General features: G+C 41.1%; 1 protein-coding gene across 2 annotated transcripts in view; it reads left to right on the top strand.

The window, feature by feature from the left end:
* The first annotated feature begins 1,180 nt into the window (after window positions 1-1,180).
* cgnl1 (cingulin-like 1) overlaps window positions 1,181-21,781 on the top strand; it is a 36,699-nt gene continuing 16,098 nt past the window's right edge. The window contains exons 1-8 of one of the 2 annotated variants that reach the window (XR_007962159.1): window positions 1,181-1,349; window positions 3,761-5,378; window positions 6,233-6,327; window positions 9,054-9,156; window positions 9,471-9,572; window positions 10,150-10,286; window positions 11,513-11,651; window positions 13,594-13,806. Coding sequence is in view for 1 of the 2 variants with exons in the window: in XM_052063750.1 (XP_051919710.1) it covers window positions 3,813-5,378; window positions 6,233-6,327; window positions 9,054-9,156; window positions 9,471-9,572; window positions 10,150-10,286; window positions 11,513-11,651; window positions 13,594-13,806 (2,355 nt within the window). In the remaining variant the exon portion in view is untranslated. The remainder of the gene's footprint in view (window positions 1,350-3,760; window positions 5,379-6,232; window positions 6,328-9,053; window positions 9,157-9,470; window positions 9,573-10,149; window positions 10,287-11,512; window positions 11,652-13,593; window positions 13,807-21,781) is intronic. The other variant, XM_052063750.1, reaches the window with a different exon arrangement.

Below are 21,781 nucleotides of genomic sequence, written 5' to 3' on the forward strand. Positions count from 1 at the left end.
CATATAGACCTCTCACACCCCAAATCACCTCCACATACACCTAAAACATCTTATGAATACTCAAAAAAATCCCACGAATAAACTGTCTCTCTCTCACACACACACACAAACACACACACATTAAAAAACTACACGACTAACACAAGCCTTCCACTTACCCCAAAAAACACCCAAAAACAGTCAAAAACTCTCACACTCATCAAAAATTCATTCATAAAAACAAAACAAACAAAAAAAAACTTCCACATAAAAAACTCACTCACTTGACCTGTAGCGTGTCAAGGGTGTGGTTCATGAGACAGTATAGCCCATCCACAGTACAGCATCACGATTATGTATTTACAGACGGGGAAAACGTTTATCTACCCCACTCCCAAAGTGTTTCAAAGTAGGTTTTAAATATGGCCAGTATTTTAAATTAGGGTTTGAAACTCAACTTAGTACAGTATTAATGAGTAAAGTATATAGCACTGTATATAATACAGTACAGAATATAGTACAGTAATAATGAAAAGAAGGAGAAACCAAGCTGTGGTGTGCAACAAACTATGTACAAATACTAAGCAGTTTTGTTAATAGATGGAGGGATACATTAAACACATCTAAGAGTAACAATAATTGTGAAAAACAATACTGATAATAATTCAAATATTATTGTAGTATTAGTATTAGATATTAGTTGCACATACAATTTAACATTTTAACCCCCCCCCCCCAAAAAAAATCTAATTTGTATTTGTACTGCGTTATATTTCGTTTTGTATCATCAGAAGAATTAAAATTATCACATTAATCAAGTTGCTTTATGCTCCACAAGACGGCGCTGTCGAATTCAAAGACTTGCAGACCCTCCATAAAAAGTATGGAGTAAGGATTTCATTTTACACGTAAATTGCACAATTTAACCTCACTGTACTCGTCTCAAATGTAAATATTTACGTGGTAACTGTTGTTGATTGGTGAAACAGCTCAATCCACTTGTGATTTTCCATCTGCGACTGTCAGGTAAAGCATTTGGTGTGCTTTCAAGTGTCCGGGCTAGTTCAGTTCGTGGTGGTGGTGCTCGTGGACCACCAGCCTGCTTCAGGGTATCCTGGTGGGCGGGTCGGTGCGCTCGTTTCAGCAGGCGGGGCGAGCCGGAGCGAGAGTCAGGGCTGCGAGCGTCCTCCTCCTCCTACTCCTCCTCCTCCTCCTCCTCCTCCTCCTCCTCAAACTGTCTCCCTCAGTGAGTAGTACTGCGCTAATTAAGTTGATAAAGCGCGACCCGGTTACTTTGCTTGCTGCTTTAATATTAAAAAAATATATTTTGTTGTTATAAAAACGACAGGCGAAGAGGACGACTGCTCGTGGTGAGTAGCTAACGCTTTCCAGTGATGTTCGTACGCGTTTGTCGTGAGCGACCAAACTCAACAAGTTGAAACCAAAGACAATTACAGCAGCCCCGCTCGCTTTCGATACGGTTTCGGGCGTTTATGTCACGTTTTAAATCACGTTTTAAGTGGCAGTTTGTTGCTTGAGTGCTTTGAAGTCACCTGTTGCACCGAGTAGTGATGTGACTGTACTCAAAGTGCGTCAGTTTAAAACGTGAATTATTCTTAGGACTTTCTCCTCATAAATATACTACTTGAGTTAAACTGATAGAACTACTTTTATGATTTTGACACTAACGGGAGTTTCAATGGGCGGTGGTGGGGAGTAACGAAGTACAAATACTTTGATACTGGGCAAGTACGTTTGCCACCGCTGCCAATAGGCAATTCTCAATGAGGTTACGTAAGTTTTTCATATTTTCCCAGAGTGTAAATCCCTGCTTAAGTGATTTAACTCGACTTTATTTTGACGTTCTTCTCCAAATGGCGCCGATTACGGCGCTTTTGTTTTCCTCTTGTGGGGTTGAACAGGTTATCAGCCTCCTCACACTTCACAAGTAATTCCCACGGTGAGATAAAAATGTGCTCCGTAAGATCAAAAGCGAGGATTTGACATTCTAACCTGGGCCCTGTGGTGAAGCCAGCATGACAGCTTGTAAAAACATTCGGGGCAACTCACTTTTCTCATTAGGGAAAAGAAGAAATCTATATATTAATTTTGTGTGTATTCTACATTTAGTGAAAACAAAGTTTACATCTCTCACACTCTTGATTTGATGATGATCAATTCACTTAAACTTGAAATTGTAAACCACTCAATTTTTCTTTAGCCCTCATGGTTTCTCCAAAAATGGACACTTGAAACAAAATAAAATTAAACATGTTCAAACACCAAAATGTTCAAATGGGATCAATTGGTGCTATACTGCAGCAGTTTGACAAACATTGGAGAATAATTATCTATGTCAGAAAGGTCTTTGTTTAATATATATTTTTTGTCATTATGCTAGATATTTTATTTATTTACTGGTATTTGAAATATACACCTGTGATTGGCTGGCAACCGGTTCAGGGTTTCCCCCACCTAGTGCCTGAAAACGGCTGGGATAGGCTCCAACACCCCCGCGACCCTTGTGAGGATAAGTGGATCGGAAAATGGATGGGTGGATTACATTTAGAGAAATGTAAACTCCACACTGGAAGGCTCTAATTGGAATCCCAGCCCTCATCATTTTGAGTCAGAGTGCTAACCACGTTCCACCATGCTGATGGTAAAATACAATGACAGGAAAATGGTTGCACAGTCCTTGCACAAATTGCCCTAAAAATTCACACCTTCTCAAATATCTGCCTTTTATGTCAGGAGAGGAACAATACCATTGTCCCTGCTGTAATCATGGAACTATTACTGTTGTTGATACAACTGTTGTTGTGTCCATAGTTCTCTCATTCCGTCCTTGGCTGATCAACACCTCGATCTTGATTTCTCTCCCTAGCTAGCCTCTGTTCCTCTATTTTGTCTATGCTTCTTAAATCTACCATACGTGGAGGACGGCTGCCCCACAAAGGCTGGCCGGGTTCTGTGTGAGGTTTCCTCCTTAGAGGGAGTTTTTCTTTGCTTCCTTCACCAAGTGCTTCTTCCTGTGGAGTTCAGTTGGTTTTCTTACATACATATGGATATGTATTAGGAGTGTGGTTCTTGACCTGCTCAGTATATGATTTAGCTTTACAGTAAACACCTTCCTATGGCCTCCTGCTTAGTATGTTTACATTCATAGGGGTGTCAGCCATTAGTCTGTCCTATCCTGTTAAACCCATGGCGTGATGTATCCTGTCTTGAGACCTTTGTTGTCATCCTTATCAGAACCCTCTTTCAGGCCCATCTCAGTTTGTCTTTATATTGTTGCATCTGGTAAATGAGACATTATCAGCAAGGCAAACAGGAACTTGCTCAAAGCCCATTGTCTACCGCAACACATGGTGCCTGCTGATGGCTTTGTCTCTGACTGTCTTGGCCGGCATAAATATTTCTGAGCAACATCCTTTTGTTATTGTAATCACTTTCATTTATTACATGTTTTGCTGCTCATTTGTTGATGTTTGGAAAAACATGTTGCTTATTGTAAATGACAAGTGAAACCGTTTTTACATTTACTTTCCCTTTTTTGAACTCCAATTTTCCTGTCCATACACTTAGACAAATGTCAGTGTGTTATTCTTGACTGGTATAATCTGTTCTTTTCACACCTGATGGAAAACATCCATGATTATTTACAGCAAAGTTCTAATGCTCTGTTAGTGTTTCAGACTGTGAGGCAAGAAAATATATATTTTTTAATTGAATTATACAGTCTCTCATTTCCAACTAATAGACCCTCTGATTCTTCCAGAGAAAGGGCACCTTATCCAGGGAGAGGGATTTATTTTCCTTCTGCATTCCTGATGGAGTCCTACAGAGTGACTGACATTCCTACTAGTGGACCACAGCGGGGCTACACCCAACCATCTCACTCCTCTAGGCCCCACAGCAATTGTGGTACATATGGTCTGAGCATTCGAGTCCAGGGCATAGATGGACATCCCTACGTAGTTCTGAACAACCAGGACAATGGTCCTCAGTCCTTTGACACCGATAGCAATGGCTACATTGGGACAGAGGGTTCTTTTATTGATAACTACCATGAGTATGATTTTCGAGGAGATAAGGAGGGTGGACCCAGGAGCCCCTTCGGCGAGTACAGGTCTCAAAAGATGATGCAGTACGCAGCTGCTCAGAATGGCTCTGCAGATACGCAAGCAAGGAAAGCGCAAACCCTTCTGAACTTTCAGAGGCATCCCGAGATACTGCAGCCCTATGATCCAGAGACCAATTCATTGAACTTTCAGAGTCTACCTTCAAGGCCCCTTTCTGTTGCTGAGACCGGAACTCAGTCCACAGCCACTGTATCTACACTATCCCACAACATGTGCCAAGATCAAAACAAAGCTCCCACACAATCGAACAAAAGTCAACTTCCGTCTACGCGCTCGACTGAGGCATCATACCAAAAACCCAAATTAACTCCTCAGTCTTTGGGTCCGACCCTGCATTCTCAGCCACAGACCAAGCCGCAAGTGGCTCAGCCGCAGTCCAAACCTTGTCTCAGCAAGCAGAGTCCACCTCAGTCCAAGCCAATGCTCAAAAGTCATACCCAAGCATCTACTGTGTCCAGTACCATGAGTGAGCAGAACAAAACCCAGTGCAAGTCTTCCACTTCAGTGAACAGTGCCAACTCAAGCCTCGATCGCAAACGCCGCGAGCCAGATGTCCTTCCATTGAGGAGGTCAGACTCCAGTGGCCCTGTTCTGCAATTGTCTTCTCGCTCTCGCCACTCCTCATCATCCTCCACCCCTAAGCTCTATGCGGACGAAAACATTGATGCGCTTTACGCGGACACCATTAACCGTCACGAGAACCGGCGCTACATCCCTTTCGTCCCTGGGTCGGGCAGAGACATTGACAGGGGACCCATTCCCGGTGTCGATGAGCTCATTGAGAAGTTTGACAGCAAAGACGGCAGCCACCATCGGCGTGGCAGGGCTGGGCGAAGAAACCGGATCAATCCTGAAGACAGGAAACGCTCTCACAGTGTGGATAGCGCTTTCGGACGAGAGGAAGGATCGAGGCCCCTGGATGAATCGAGCCGTCGTCGTGGCGCATCAATGGAGCACGTCCTGCGGCCCTCACAACTCCGCCTGCACAGGACAGCTGGGAATCAGGAGCCCTGGTTCATGCTCAATTCCAAGTCACCATCTCGTACCACTAGTGCCCCTGGCTCTCCCCAGAGCACCTTATCCACAGGTGTCGGCTACATCCAGGGATACCAAAAAACCCAATGCCATTCTACAGTTGTAACACTCAAGAATAAAGACTCAGTGGACACAGCGTCTTCAGCTGGCAAGCTGTCAACATCTTTATCCAAGTCCACAATTGTTGGCAAAAAAGCCACCACAGACACTGATGTACAGGTAATGTACATAATAGATCACCATAACACTAGTTGTTACCCATGCCGCGTTTGCACCAGTTCAGTTCCAAAATAGTATCTTGTACGTTTCAGTTACAGTAAGTTGTGAAGTATAGCAACAAAAAAAAAAACATTATTCATTTTTGTGAGGTGAAAACGTGGCCTTTGACTTTAAAGTCCGTGTAAAATGAAAATAATTATACCTTCTAAATTTGACATGCCACAAATAGCCCTGCACAGATGACTAATTTATTTTGAAACATATCTCTGATTTCATTGTAGTGAATCTTTAACATCGCTTCCCAAACTTAAAGGAGATATGGACCTGCCATGTTTTTTTTTTTTGACAATATGTTCCATGCAGCCCCACTAGTCTAAACACAGCATTATGACTATGACGTTTGTGAGACATGTAAAAAAAGGAGCACGTCCTGCGGCTCTCAGCTGTGATTGTTTGTTACCTGAGCCCTGACTAACTGTGGTCTAATTTTCAGTTGACTGAAATTGGTAAAGTGGCCGCCTTCTGATATAAATGGTTACATTTTGCGACATAGGTCATATTCCACAAACACAATATTGAGAATGCCATGTTTTGACTAGCGGAGGCGCATTTCACATATTATTGCAAATCAGAAAACATTGGGTTGACTTCCCCTTTCAGTTTAAAGTCTAAAAATTGACATGGGACAATTTGTCTTATGTCAGCCACTGCTTGAATAAAAGGTGGTATGCCATTTTATTGATACGCAGTCAGGAATGCAATTTGACACCATGTTTTGATTCAGGCTTGTTGTAGTAAATCTGATGTCTCTTTTACCACGTTCAGATCATTTTCTCATTTCCTGTCCCATTCAGGCAACGCCAGATCTCCTTAAAGGTCAGCAGGAGCTTTCACAACAAACACACGAAGAGACAGCAAAGCAAATTTTGTTCAATTACCTAAAGGACGGGTGAGTTATTACAGCTTGACCTCGTTCTGCTTGGCTCCCTATTTTCATGGCTGGTTGATGCTATAAAAACAGAAGAGTTTGAATCTTTTGGCTGTAATTTGAACCACAAACTGGGCCCATTGTTCCTACATTTCACAAATAGCACATTTGAAGTCATGCATCATGTTGGGAGAAGTTATTCAGTGGGAGTTCATGGATCTTTTTTTTTTCATCAGAGTTGGGGTGTTTATGATAAAAGAGAAGGAATGTGTTCTTTTACCCACCCAGTCAGGCGATCCAGCTGTGTGGATATTATTTTTTCTTCACAATCTCACTTTACCTCAGTGTTTTCTCTCCGCTATAGTGTAAATCAAGGGCTAAACCTTTGTGTTTGTTACTGTAATCAGACACGTATTGGCTGCCAAGAGAAGAAAGCATCGAGGATTCGTGTTAAACTGAGTCAAAGGAGAAGTATATGAAAGTCTTTGCAGTTCAATCATATGCCGGTTATCGATTTCCTGCATAAGCTGTGAGAGGTAGTAAATGAAAGACATAGATTTTCAGATTTGATCCACATTTTTCTCGATTTTATTGCAGTTGTTGGCACAGCAAGTGGTCGTTTAGAAAAAGGACAGGAAACTGTTTGGGTGTGACGGGGATACAGGTCAGGAGTCAGAGGACGACAAAGGAAAGGAAACCCAGATGGAAGTGCTGGGATAGCAACTGAGCTACATTCTCAAGGCTGCAAAGACAAACATGGGGCAACGGGAGATGTGGATGTATAATCGAAGTCATCTGTGGGAGGAGAACACAGGTTGAGAGAATGTTTCTGTGTCACTGACCTAATTTAAAGAAATAATACATCACTGTTGTCATTAGAAAGCTGTGCGACTTCAGATTTATTGATACTGATGCTTTTCATTTCACTGACTTTTCCAAGGGGGGAGTAGGTCCTCCTAAAGTCTGTGCCAAATAACATTTTTGTTCACTGAAATGATCAGTTAGGCAGACACAAAAGATGACACGTAAAGAAGTGGAATAGCTCGCCGGTGTCTGTAATCGTGACCAAACAATCAGGAATCCAGTAAAAGACCATCTCTCTCAATGTGTTATTGAGGAGTTTCATGTTTAACACATGTTTGGTCTGACCTGCAGGGAGGAGCCACAAAATGAACTACTCCTGCACAATCTAAAAAAAACCCCAAACTGTTCAAAGATCCTAAGTTCACACAGATAAACCTGCTTATTGTTGAGTTGAAGTGATTCGCCGAAACACTCGAATACTTCAATTACCAAAAATGGTCAAAGCTAAACCTCTGCCTTGAAGCTCTGCAGGGATCATTTTTCCCCACACAGACTAAAATTATGCAGTTATGCAGTAGAAATGTGTAAAAAAAATTAGTTGGTGCAGGTGGCAGCAAGCCAGGGCGAAAGAATCCGGAAAAAACAGAATGTCTGCAGTGGACAAAAAGAATTACCTGCACCACATGCATGTTATTGTGTTTAATAATAATAGAGGAGTGGTACTCATTCGAACTTTTTAAGTTTGTTCCTTGCAACTGCAGTTGTTGATTGCAGTGCTGAAGAGCTGCATCGCGTCATATTGAGAGATGTATTCGTTTTGCTCCTCATTATGTAATTTATCAGGTAAACAAAACACCTTTGTGTGTGATTCTACAACACTGTGATGCTCTGCTACTTTGATTTTTAATTATTTATCATTGAAAAAGTATGAAGCAAGTTATTTTTGGATCTGTCCAGGTGTACATAATTTTGTGGCTCAATTTCAGCAATTTTGTTTTGGTGTGCATGAAACACTTCCCGAAGCACATGCTTTTCATAAAGATGCCACATAGTTGAGTTGGGCTACATTCAGACTGCAGGTTTCGAGACTCAATTCAAATTTTTGGGTGAAATACGATTATTAATTGCATCCTCAGTCTGTTTGGTGTGTGAACCAAATGCTTCCCCAAAGTGACCTGCATGCGCAGAAAAAGCGATGAATCACCAACTAAGGAGTGTTTCCGGAACTCAATATGGTCCAGGATGTAGGAGATTCGTCTTTTTAATCATCTCATATCTACAGAGGAGCAATGTGGGAAGATGTAGAAATATTTGGGAAATGAGCAGAGTCCTTTAACTCTGCTCATATCATAGAGATGACCACGAAAGAGGATGTCACGTCATTGCCGCGTATAATAAATAAATTGTCTGCATGGCTGCATTACTACTATAGTACAAATCACCATAAATTTCCACTTGATGTTGGGGATTAAAGTCTAATATAAAGTCCACATTGTTACTAAATAACTGCAGGTTTATGGACAATTGTCAATCTCTCCTCTGCGCAGAGCGCATATAGGAATTTTGAGACCCTACAAGTTGGATACATGCGACCTGGCCTATAGACGAAGGTTGCCTTGCCAAAGAATTGGTATCCGGTCTCGGACCACATATAGATCAGATTTGAAAAAATCTGAATCAAGCCGTTAGCACTGTCATAAAAGAATCACATATGGGCAAAAAATAGGATTTGGGTCACATTTTTCCATAGTCTAAACGTAGCCTCTCAGGCTGAAACAAGGCTGTTTGTGCAATGAGGTGGCAGATCAAAGCAGCATGACCCTTCCTGACCCCTTTCTAAGTTGGGAATGACTGATCACTATTCCAAACCACCTTGACCACCTGCAAAACCGTTTCTTTTTTTACTCTCGGCATTACTGGTCTGCGTGTGTCTTTGTTTGCAGAAGCCCCGATAATGATGAAACGACCAAGAGAAAGGTCAACCTGGTCTTTGAGAAGATTCAAACGTTGAAATCTCGAGCCACGGCAGGCCCTCCTGATGACAAAGTGAGACATTTTTAGAATTTCTGTTTTTCTAATTGTTCATTACCATAGGTTTTGACTGCAGATCCACACAAAATGGACCACCAAAATGGACCAGTTTGGCACCTGTGGATTCACTTATTTGCAGATTTTTTTTCCAGTTATTTAATTTATTTTTTTACTATTTATTTATTATGAGGAGAGGAACTGACCCCCATGTTTCATGGAAAATGCTTTGTACAATACAATCAAATGGCCACGCTAACATTATACACTTCACTCATAAAAGAAACTATTCTGAAGGTAAATATTGATTGTACTTTGTGTTCTTCTGTCAGTCCTTGGGTCTGTCTGCTCAGACCAAAGCCCTGCGGGAGCAAAACGCTACATTGGAGAAAAGAGTGGCCGAACTGAAACAACAAATTCAAGAACAAAGAATGGTAACAAAAATGTGTTTGTATTCAAAATGTTGCAGGTTAGATATCTTTAGGTTTAATGGGCAACTCACAATCAAAAAGTTCCGAACTTTAGAGCTTCTCCATCGAAAGCAAACAATAAGCAGTCGAGACTAGATTTGTGTGGAGCCACATTACCGGTATATGCAGACACGCAGACAAAATTGTTTGTCTCCTTGTGTTAATGAAGGAAAAACACAGCAGTCACAGAAATAACTTGAGGAAATAATGATAAATAAAAAATAATTAAAATTAACCAATGAAAATCAGATATTGCTTTTGAATTATGATTCAACCTTATTTTGTAAAAACAAACCCATGAAACAGCATTGGACAATAATGATGTTGTTAATGTGACCAGAGTTGCATATATTCAGAAATCCAAGCTCTCTGGGACCGGAGCTAACCTTCACAATGTCTGATTTACATTGGTTAATTTTCATTTATTATACCTTTTCTCACATGCAAAGTTATTTATGTGATCTCTGTGGCTTTTTCTTTCATTAACCGAGAGGTACCAACCACATTTGCACATTTGTCCATATGTGTGTTTTCCTATCAGACAAATAAGGCAGACAGCATGGCAGCATCAAGCTTGAAGGAGCTGCAGCGGGAACTAGACCGGACTGCCGAAGAGTGCAAAAGCTTGAAGGAAAAACTGCCCAAAACCGAGGCTGAACTCCAGACCACACTTGAAGAGTAAGAACTCAAAGTAATTAAATCAAGAAATTTGTTAATTGTAAAATAAATGAGTGAACATGCACAATAGACAAACGGATGAGACACTTAGTTTGACTTTGAGATACAGTGGCTTCATTCTACACGTGTTCACTGGTATATGGGGTATGATTTTAGAACGACACTTTTCTGAGAACCCTTTTTTTTGTATTAGATGCACTGCCACATGTCGTGCACTGTAGGGAAACTGTATGAGTATTTATTCAAGATTGTTGAGATCCACACTTAAGGTCTATGTACTCAATAATAGCTTTGTCCTCGCTCGCAAGACAATTTAGAACTAGCAGAACAACACTCAGACACAGTGGAAATGCTTTTTTCCTTGACTTGTGCCATTTTTGGTCTACTCGTATGCAATTAAAATTGTACTAGTTTAAACTAATGTGCTGCTGTAATAACACCACTAGGTCGAAATAGTAGGCAAGTGTCGCACTGTCCTGGATCCTACTAGGATCACCAAAATGCCTGGTAGTATTTTAGCTTTACAGGTGACTTGTGCCTGTAGCTGGCCTACCAGTATGCCAAAATTGTTGTACAAAGTACTAATGTTTAGTCATGCCATTTCTGCACACTAGTACAATACAATACAATACAATACATGCTGATTTATATAGCGCTTTCACAACAGCGGCAGCTGTAACAAAGTAGGTCAACAAGGAGGCCTAGTAGCGATGCTTGTACAGCATAGTAGTTTATAACTTAAGTTTTAATTGCATATTAGCAAACATAGTTATTCTACTAGTGCACTGAATTGTGTTTTGACTTGACTTGTTACGAGTGTGGGCAAAGAATTACTATTACCGGTACCTGGACTGTAGACTGAATATCAAAGATATCAAATAAATACATAATCTGCTACCAAGTTCTCAAATAATTTTTTTCTTTCACATTTTTTGTTGCAAACTGTTCAGTTTCAAAGATCACTTGATTTACTTTCAGCATTATTTTAACTTTGATTATGCTCTCGCCCAGTTGTAGTTTAGTTTTAGTTTTCACATCACCTCTCACCCTGGAAGCAATTTAGACGTTAGTGACTTGTCAACAAGTCAAGTCGATTGGCTTTAACCCTGAAATTAAGAACAGGCACAGGTGCTGCTCTTGCTACGAGCGAACTGTTGCACAGGTGTCTGTTCAAGTGGAGTACTGGCATGCTACTGTGTGTTGTGACATGTTATGTTGCGTGTCAGGTTGTTCCAGGTGAAGATGGAGAGGGAGCAATACCAGACGGAAATCCGAGACCTGCAGGACCAGCTTTCGGAAATGCACGATGAGTTGGACACTGCCAAGACGACTGCTGCTGATGGCGAGAGAGACGCCATCATGGCGGTATGGCAGTGTTCAGTTGCACAATCCTACAGAAAGCGCATTATCCAGCTTCATTCCGTCCTTGTACTAAAACTACGAGTGCTACTTTTGCAGGACATATGCCAACTATTTGGGCCGAGTAACGTCAGTAGTGCTGCACAGTAGTTTTCTAGTTAGGTTAAATTTAATTGCACAGATGTCAACACATGCACAGTTTCACCTTGCTAATATGGTGTAGTTGTCCTACGAATGAGTAGAAATCTTATGCAGTAGTGGATGGTGTAATGGGGTGTGGGGGCATCACTAGCAAAGTCACCATCATGCTACTAGCGTGGCCTAATTGTTCAACTCCTGCGCTGAATTGCCTTACGAGTAAAGACAGAGTACGTACTATTACACAGACCTCAGATCAAAATCAAGGATATCGTATAAATGATCAAAGGGCTTCCTATGTAAACTAAGGGTGTGGAAAATAATCGATATTAATCGATACATCGATGCGCACGTGCGCGATCCGAGTGCATCGGCTCATTCACTGGGTACGACGCGATTGACGGGTGAAATCGCGATTCATCACGATGTATTGATGGGTATCGGTAAAATCCGATTCAAGCGCCGTTTTATTCATGTTAAACGTCACCTATCTGCCCTTTCCTAGGCGCAATGAATGCACCATCATTGCTTTGCGTTTTGTGTTGAATACGGACGGTAGCCGTGCGTCACATACAGTCCAGTACACAACTAGCGAAACATTATGGAAGTTAGCGCAAGCAGCAGCGAGGAAACTACTATATTTAATGCAGCCGCAACAATCAAATCTTATGTTTGGAAATACTACGGCTTCAAAAAGAAAGACGGAAAGCTTGATAGAACCTCCGTGATTTGCAAAGAATGTCGCACTAAGAAGCCATACAACGGCAGCACCACAAATATGCAGACCCACTTAAAACGATGGCACCAGATCACCGACAAGTTTCCCTCCCGCACCCCCGTTTCCCCGCCCAGTTCCTCGTCGGACACCGGAGAAACTCTTGGTAAACCAGGTCAGGATCAGAAAAAAATTGCCTCTTATTTTGGGAGTCTCCTTGCAACTCACTGTGACAGCGCAATGGCTATAACTAAGGCCACTGCTTATTTCATATGCAAAGACCTCCAGCCTTAGCGTGGTGGACAACGAGGGTTTCAGACAGCTCGTGCACGTTTTGGAACCCAGGTATAAAATACCAGACAGGTCTGTGTTCACTTACAAACATATTCCCGATGTGTACAACAAAGTGAGAAGTGAGATTACTGTGTCGCTGAACAGTGCGCATAGAGTTGCACTTACAGTGGATGGGTGGACATCTTGCGCTATAGATTCATATATATATATATATATATATATAAAATTATATTTCATATAAAGACACTCCGTGAGAATAGTCTGTTTGTGTTTACACTATAGCAACAGCTGTGAGTCTCAGGTGCCAAATTGTTTACATTTTTTTTCCACGAAACCCAATTGTGAAAGGGCTTAAATAAGTGGTTTTACAAGTTCTACTGTTTATAAGGAATAAAGTGGTATCCTTTTTGTAATACCATACTGAATTCCATCTTTTTAAACGCTTTTTTTCTTTGCTTATTTGCATCATGTTTAATTGCACAATATCGCAACAAATTGCATTGTATCGTATCGGATCGCATTGATTTGAACTTAATGTGTATCGCATCGTATTACATCGTGACGACGGTGAAACGTATCGCATCGTATCGCCAGAAAATTCCATGTATCGTTTAAGTATCGCATCGCTGGCAGTGCATCGAGATGTGTATCAAATCGTCCTCAGTGCTGAGATTCACATCCCTAATGTAAACCAGTTGTGAAAGGAAGCACACTGTTTGACTTTAAAAAGCATGTCAATTATCATTTTCTGCTTTTGCCTAGGTCAACATAGTAACAATAGTCCAAACAATTCTTCTCTAGGACATCATCCAACTTAAGGTTGAGTTGCAGGAAGTGCTAGTGGCCAAAGAGGAGCAGGAGGATGTTCTGAGGAAGCGGGAGAGGGAGCTGACAGCTCTGAAGGGAGCTCTGAAGGAGGAAGTGGCTGTTCACGATCAGGAGATGGACAAGATGAAGGAGAAATATGAGAAGGAGCTGAGTCGGCTGCACAGGTCCTTGGAGGAGGCCAAGCAGGTAAATGTCACCTTTCTCTCACTCACCCCCGACCCACTTGTTCTAAAACACGCCATGTTAGAGGGGCGTGTGGAGCTAAGCACTGCACATGCTTTTGTCACAAAGTTGAGCCATAAGTTTCATGTTTTAAAACACTTGCAAGGAGCATGTAGAAAAGGTTAATCATGAACTCATGTGGTCAATGGCCAACCTGTGCTTGTTGCCTTTTTGCCTTGCACCGCCACTTGCTGTGTACTTAAGATGACATCACAGTGCTTTAGGGCTCAGCCTGCTGTCATCACATGACCAAGCCCAGAAAACAAGGTGAACCGTGATGTTCCAAACCTGAGCCCCAGCAAACCTGGCAGTACAAGGCAAAATGGCAGCCCAGCCCCCTCGCAAACACAGTATTAATCAGAATACGTTTTTTAGACTACTTGGTGTGCATACAACATATTGTAAAGAAAATGTTGAACTTGACTTGAACTAGCCTTTCAATGGTTTTGGCCAATGACTTTCTAAGAGAAATAAAGCAGATGGCTTTATTTGTATAGTATCTGCTGCATCAAGGTAGTAAATATTATCCCTGCTGTGTCATTTATCAGATCGCCAAGAAACCCTCATCAGCATAAAAATAAAAACAAACGGTGGTTTTGGTTCTGTTGTGTGTAAAAGTGCGGCTCAGTATAGACTATAAATAAATGCTCACTGGATGATGATGAGGATAGTAAAATATTTTCTTTGGTTAAACAGCCTAAGCTGCACGCATTGTACTTTGCCTCAGTTCTCACACATGCACTCGCACAACTCCCAACCGTTGAACCTCAAACACAATGACAGTTAGAATTACATTGCCAACATTTTTCTGACTTCATCCTGTCCAGTGTTTCTCTACGTAGGAGTTATTTTTATTTTGAAGTACATTGTTTGATAATGACTTTTGATGAAACTGACTTGAGAATAAAGGGAGTTGCCTGACCTGCATTGTGGCAATGTTGTTGAAATGATTTGAGACGCCACAGTTATCTCGATTGCTCTCTCATGCCGGCCTCCCTTACGAGCTTCAGTGTGTTTTGGTGGGTTAAAATGATGAAGTTTCAACTGATGAAACAGTCCTTATCTTTAAAAAAAGTAATAATTATGAGGAAATTTACATTGTGAGCAGTTTTAGTCAAGTTGTGGATAAGGGGTGTAAAGGCAACATTATTTTCAGTGCGTCTCAGTACGCCGAGTGTGCTTCCTGTTTGTCTCAAAGGGTGGAAATTGTCCTTGTGTTCGACTTCCTGCGAGGCTGGTGGGGGGAACCACAGCAGCTACAGCAGACTGACCAGTGTGCACATTTCCTTTGTTGTACAGAGGTACTGTGCGTCCCAGCTTCCAGGGGAGTTTCTCATCAGGGGTCTATCCGAACTGCTTTTGTAAACATTTTGGACTATTAAGTCATTGTTTGCTTTTCTTTTAGGATTGAACTACATCCTTGCTCATTTGGGGCTTTCCTTTTGCGTGCTTGCATGATTGTCCTCTCCCCAGCTTGTGCATTCTGCCCAACTTTTAAATGAGTCAATATTACCTTACGGTGCCTTTGAGCAACCCAATTTCAACGGGGGCGGGGGTATTTTCGATTAAAAGTAATATTCATTGTATTAGGTAGATATTATGCTGTGAGAAATGCATATTGGTCAAGCTCCCACACTTTTTAATTATTTAAATAATGTCAAGCAGACACTGTACTTAAAAACAGCAAAAGAAATGTGACGGGCTGCATGACAAGATGGACATTTTTGGCGGACCTTCACACTGAGCAACAATATTCAGTCAACAAGCTGACTGTGTTCTGTTTAACAAATATATATTTTACATTTCAGATTTTTTTGTTTACATCTGTGAATGTGGACATATAATGCTTGACAACATCCAACTGAAATTATAACAATTACAAAACTTTAGTCTGCATCCAGTCACTGTTTTTTCCTCCACTGAAGAAAGGCAAAATGCTGGCAATATTGTCACCCCCCCCCCCCCAAAAAAAAACCTAATGAAAAAAATCAAAACCAGGTTAAAAAAGTGCACCCACTGCAATTAGCAGAGCAGTGTGTGGGGCATGCTAAAATCACATACAGTTTAAAAAAATGTATAAAATGAAGGCGTTACCGAATATAGATATTGTTTTATAGTACTGGTGTGTATGCAAATGTTTTCATAAGGCCTCAGAGTTTCACCTGCTACATTTTCCATGATGATTCTCATGAGACCACCGAAGGAACTTTATACTGATATTGATCCACTGTTTACTACACTAATATTGAATTATCAAACACATTTTTTTTATGCCCTTCTCATTCAAAATTAAAGTCCTGATTGTTTTAGCATAATATAATTCGTGGTTATTTATTTGACACTTCTATGGCCTTTTTTCATGTTGTCTGACAAAACAGATGAATTCATTGTCCATTGATTCCTATTGGGAAAGCTGAACAAATTGGAGCTCCTCCAACAGATTGTGTTGAACCTTCAAGATATTGTGTTAATTACTTTACATGAAGATAAACGAAGTTAAAGGAAGCACCACTCTTGCATATTATAACTCGTGTTGAGGGGATGAGTGGTAACCACCTCCTCTTTTGTGTGTATCCAAGGCAATCTAATGAGCATCCACTCCCGAGTTTGCGCCTTGCTCCCTCTTTTTTCTTTGGCCTCAAAGAGTGGGGGCAATTGTGAACCTCGAGTGAAAACGAATGATGAGTTTGTTTCACACAATAATACCAGCGGGGGTTGGGACTGTCTCAATAAGTGGGTCAGTGTGCTGTAGAAAGGGGGCTGCTTGGCCAACCCCCTGAAAGGAGGAGGCAAGGGGTCTGCTTTCTGTCTTTACTTGAAAAGCGCATTGTGTTCTCTATCAGCAGAAATGTGTGGAATTTGATGAAGGTTACAAAACTGTCACCAAACCTCCCTTAAATGAATCGGAACTTGATTTCAGAAGTCCCGCATGAGCTCTCGACGCTCTGTAATTGAAAACGTGTGCACTTTTGGAATGGGATCTTTTGGTGTCAGCATGCTCTGGTATGCAAGCAATGTGGACGGGTGAGGTGCAGCGAGTGAGAGCCTGGTTTGCTTCCAGGAATGTCGGGGGTCATCGTGGAGAATGCACACCCTGCAGACTCTCTTCATTCGGATCGGCCTCTGTCAACGGCAGTGCACCCGCCCTGACTTGTGGGATGGGACCTTCTCAGTTATTAGGGATAATGCAGTTCAATCTCTTGTCTCAGTAGGGTCCTACAGTTTGTTTGGGCTTTTAATGGATCTCAGCTGTAGTCAACAAAAGTGGGCCTAACTAATCATGACTTTTTTCTAGTTTTTTAGACTCCTTCTGAAACCCACTGGGTTCATTTCTGCATTGTTCAGTTTGGAAGCGTAAACCCTGATCTGTCTTTTTTTCCCCCATACCCCAAAGGAGTTTGCTCAAGAACAAAGTAAACAAATGACAACAAAGTAATAGAGACAGCATTTCTGTCATGTAATTCTTTTACAATGAGAAGAGATGCTCTGTTGCATTCTTTTCTATCATTTTCCAGAAATATTGATTCTTTGCTGATCAATCAGAAACCTTTAGTGTCACACTTTACACGAAAGGAATCAAGCCACAGTGCCAACGACTCAGTTGTCAAAAAGTAGGTTGTCTGTCTGTTGTGTTTTACAATATGTGACGAGAGAATAAAGCGTGGAGAGTCCCTGTTGCCAAAATGAGTGATTGAAGCGATTTGGTTTAATTGTCGACCGTTTCCTCTATTTGTGGCAATCTGCTCCTTTCTTGACAGTCGTGCCATTGTTGTGGTTTCATTAAAAAAAGAATACAATGCAACATATTGTCTCAAAACCCGATACAGAGTTGCAGTCTTTCTATTGCAATGTGTTGGTAGATGTGCGTTGCTCAACTCCCTGGTGTGCGGTCACCAACTAATTTTTCCACCTCAGCGATGTTCGGGTGCGACACCTGGTGAGAGGCCAGTTGAATTTTAGAGGCCATATGTAGTAACATATTTAACTGTCCTGCTAGTGTACAAATTGGCCACTGAGAATGTTATCAAAGTAAAAATGCTCAAGTTTCAACATTAATGATGAAAAGCTAATCTGTTGAATCGTGTCATAGATTGCACAAGGAAAAGCGTAACGCTGACTTCCATTTAACACAAATTTTAATGTGATTGTTAATCCTAAACACAGGCACTTCACTCTTCAAAAAGATGTTAAGAAAATCAACCTGTACAGGTTGTTGGTCACATTAATGATGAAAAAATTGAAATGATTTTTTTCATTATTTTTTATCACAGATTCACTCATATTTGAACGAGGGTTTGTTGACTTTTTGCTTAGCTCCGTAAATACAGATCCTTTGACAGCCACTTGTGTCCTTGCTGGTGTCTTCACCCGCCTCATGAGAGGGTGTGAACTGAACTTTTCCCTGTCTGATCATCAAACTTTCTCAGCCTAGGGAAGAGCCTTCTCTTAAAAGCGACTGCCATGTGTCTGTGCGTTTGATGATAGCGCCGTTGCTACTCGCGTTGCTTTAGGAGCTGATTAATAAGCAGGTGACTGTAGAGTGCAGTCGGGAGGAAACAGTGGACCGAATGTCTGCTTGTTGACAGTGATATGAGGAAATGAGATTTTATACCTGTGGGAATATTTACATCTTTCAAAAGCTGTCCTGTATGTGCTGCTGATGTTTAAAGCTCAAAGTAGTTGGAGCTCCATCAGAAAAGGTGCAGGCCAAATCATTTTTTTTGCATAGCCATTTGAAGGTCAGGCACATGTGAGATGAGCCACTGGCGAGGATATTTTCTCTTGTTCTTGTGCTCCTGTCCTCGGAGCCAAAACTCTGAAAACAATCGAAGTCATTGCTTCTATTATTTTATGACTAGAACATGAATCATACTGGGCTCTTTAATTGAAGTTTGTAGCCATTGCGAATCTTTTGCCAGTTTTTATGTTTTAACAAAATCATTATTTAGAATGTCATGGATCAGTCTTGGTTCATGTTTGTACCGGTTTCTTTTTCCATCTTTGATTCAAAACAACGTCCTCTTTGACATGGAAGAGTAGCCTATAGAATTTTCCCATAATCAGGCAACATCTGATTACACTTAGCCAACAGTTGGAATACGATCAATGCTTTTTCATCAAGTCATACAGAATGCTGTGACTTGCAAATGAGCCCCAACTTGTGAATTTTTCAAATTAAGGGCTGCCACTTTATCATTCTTTTTGTTTGTTTTTTGCTTTGTGTTGCGAGCCAACGTTTCAGTTTTAGAAACACCACCGTACTGTAATGCGCTGGCACGTTGGCATGGCGAGCCACATTCGCAGATGCGCTTTCAGCCGTTTAGTGAATGGTAACAACAGCCAAGCACACATATACAAAATGAGAACACTTGCAAGAAGCTGCTATCAGCCACAACTCGCATCTAGCCGCCCACAATTTCCCAATCGTCCAATTTTTGGCCCACTCTAAAATACATTTAATCGACATTGGAATGACCTTTTTATATAGTCAACATTTTAAATCTGTCACGAGTTGCCAAAGCGTATTAAATTGATTGCTTGCAATGGGATGGAGATGACGGGGCCTCTTCCGTTAGCCATTTATCCAATTAATATGAGTCACTCTGTTGTCTGTCCTTACAAATCTTAATGGCCACAAGTGATGAAAATTTGCAAATGGAAGATGCCCTAAGTGAGGATGCGGAAATAGCTGTGCAAGAACTACAATAACTGTCACCTCAAAGCTGGACAGAATAATTGTTTTATTTATATATGTGCTTTCTTATAGTGGCTCTATTTGTAAACAGTTAGCATGTTGTTGCAGCTGGCCCCAAATGGAAATCGGGCATTTGGGAGCTTCCTGCTTAGCAGTCAACGTCCCTCTTGCTGAGTCACTAACAGGACATGAGAAAACTGGAAGTAGCCTGTCGTCGAATAGAACAAAAGCAGTGGAATCGAAAGCTTAATTTCATTTTTTACAACCAGTAGTGAACCTTTTACAGTTGACTTGACTTGACTTGAATTGATGTTAAAATGGCACGTCTGGTTTCCTTGTACCAGTCAAACATGGTTCTTGATTACTCCATGACTGATGTTTTCTTTCAATGTTGTTATTACAGAAATATTGCATTTTAAGTGCAGTTTTAATCAGAAAAGTTTGTCAAAATGTTCATTGTAATGATGGACATTGAATTGGTGGGAATAGCCACATGATTGAATGGCTCACAAGGTTTGGTGCAGTGCTTCAAAACCTGCACAAAGTCAGTTAATGTGCAACGTTATACAAACACTTTGAATACACATCACTTCCCAAGTGAATCAAAGAGAGGAGTAGTTCGTGTAGACGCGAAGAGAGTTTTGGTCCTCATCACATCACTACACAATAGTCATTGGGAGTATTTGTATTTATGTTTTCATGTGTTGTCACTCCCTTTTCTTGATTATATTTGAAGAGTTACACTGCTTACATCTTATATTGTGACAGTTTATTTTGTAGTACTACTCCCTCAGTAATTGCTGGGTAAACTTGAGGAATGTGTGTTCAACGATTAACTCTTTATAGTCAGAGTAAGAAAAGCTAATTCAAACCACAATCACAAACATAATTGTTCAATTGTTATCTCCCTGACTGTCAGCCCCAACTGAGCTTTTTCTTCAAAAAGATGGATTTTTTAATGCTGCCATTGTATTGTATCCCAATTGAATTTTAAACATGGATCTAATCTTGTGGCCTATTAGTGAATGTGGGTCCAGTCCTCCCAGTGACCTGTCACTTAACAGGTCAGTTGTTGGTGGATTCAACGCAGTGTGGGAATTGGGTCAGTGAAGTGCTGGCACTGTGCACAAGGGTACACTGACAGTATCGGTTGGGTATTATTAGAGGGACTTGCCTTTACCCCAACTCTGTTATAGTTTTCATGTTTTTCCATTACCGCAGCATTAACCTGTGTCTGATTCATGGATTGCCTATGATTCTTAAAGTTCCAAGAGAGATTCGTAATTCACTCGCATTCGCCACCATCAATACCACTCTCGATTTGAGACATTTTGCTCAAACTGTTTGAACATTTGCACATCTCTTCTACACTAAATATTTGCACAGATTTCCAATACAAAAGTTACATGAAGTGAGTTCTGAAAAGCACGTCGCCAGTGAAGCTGAGTGCTCCTGCGCGGTGACTAGGAGAACTGGCCTGACTAGCCCGTAAAGCTGGGAGGTAGAAGCATGTGTGTCAACTTGTCGTCTGACAGAAGAAACGTGTCTATTCACATGTGGCGGCAGCGTGATGCATGGGGCCTTTCAACTTGGGATATTCATTGTTAAAGATTTAAGTTTCAGGTTTGAACAGAAACCGGTGCTTTTAAAAATGTACTATACAGTGGCTAATGTACGATACTATAGCAATGTTCCCAACCAGGGGTATATTGGGAACAAAAAGGAATATTCATCGACGCCCAGGGCTGAGGGTGGTTTTGGCCATCGGCCTACATGCGACGGCACGTAGTGGTTGATGTAATGTAGCAGAATGAAAATGTTAGAGGCTTAAATTTCACATGATATTTACAAGGACATTTTGTTCTTGTAAAATAGTGTTCAATGTGCAGGAATGAATGGACGTGAGTCTATGATGATAGTTTTGAGTGGTTGAGTTTTTGCAGGTGAATAATTACAACATTTTGAAATCAATGAATCATTTAATCGGGATTCCAATCTCAATCAAAATAACCGTGATTATTATTTTTTCCATAATCGTCCAGCCCTAATTTATAGATGGCTAACAAATTGATGTAATCCGAGTTTACCTGAGAGTATTTGCACATAGCTGACATGGGTCCTTCTCAGGCTGATCAAGTGGTATTGGTGTCGTAGAGTTGAAGCATTTTTGTTTTTTTTTAGTACGAGTGTAAGTACAGTTGTATAGTAACGGCACTGTTTCTGGGATCAGTGTTGGCTGAGAGT

The sequence above is a fragment of the Hippocampus zosterae genome, chromosome 4 (assembly GCF_025434085.1).
Source record: "Hippocampus zosterae strain Florida chromosome 4, ASM2543408v3, whole genome shotgun sequence".
NCBI classification, from domain to species: domain Eukaryota; kingdom Metazoa; phylum Chordata; class Actinopteri; order Syngnathiformes; family Syngnathidae; genus Hippocampus; species Hippocampus zosterae.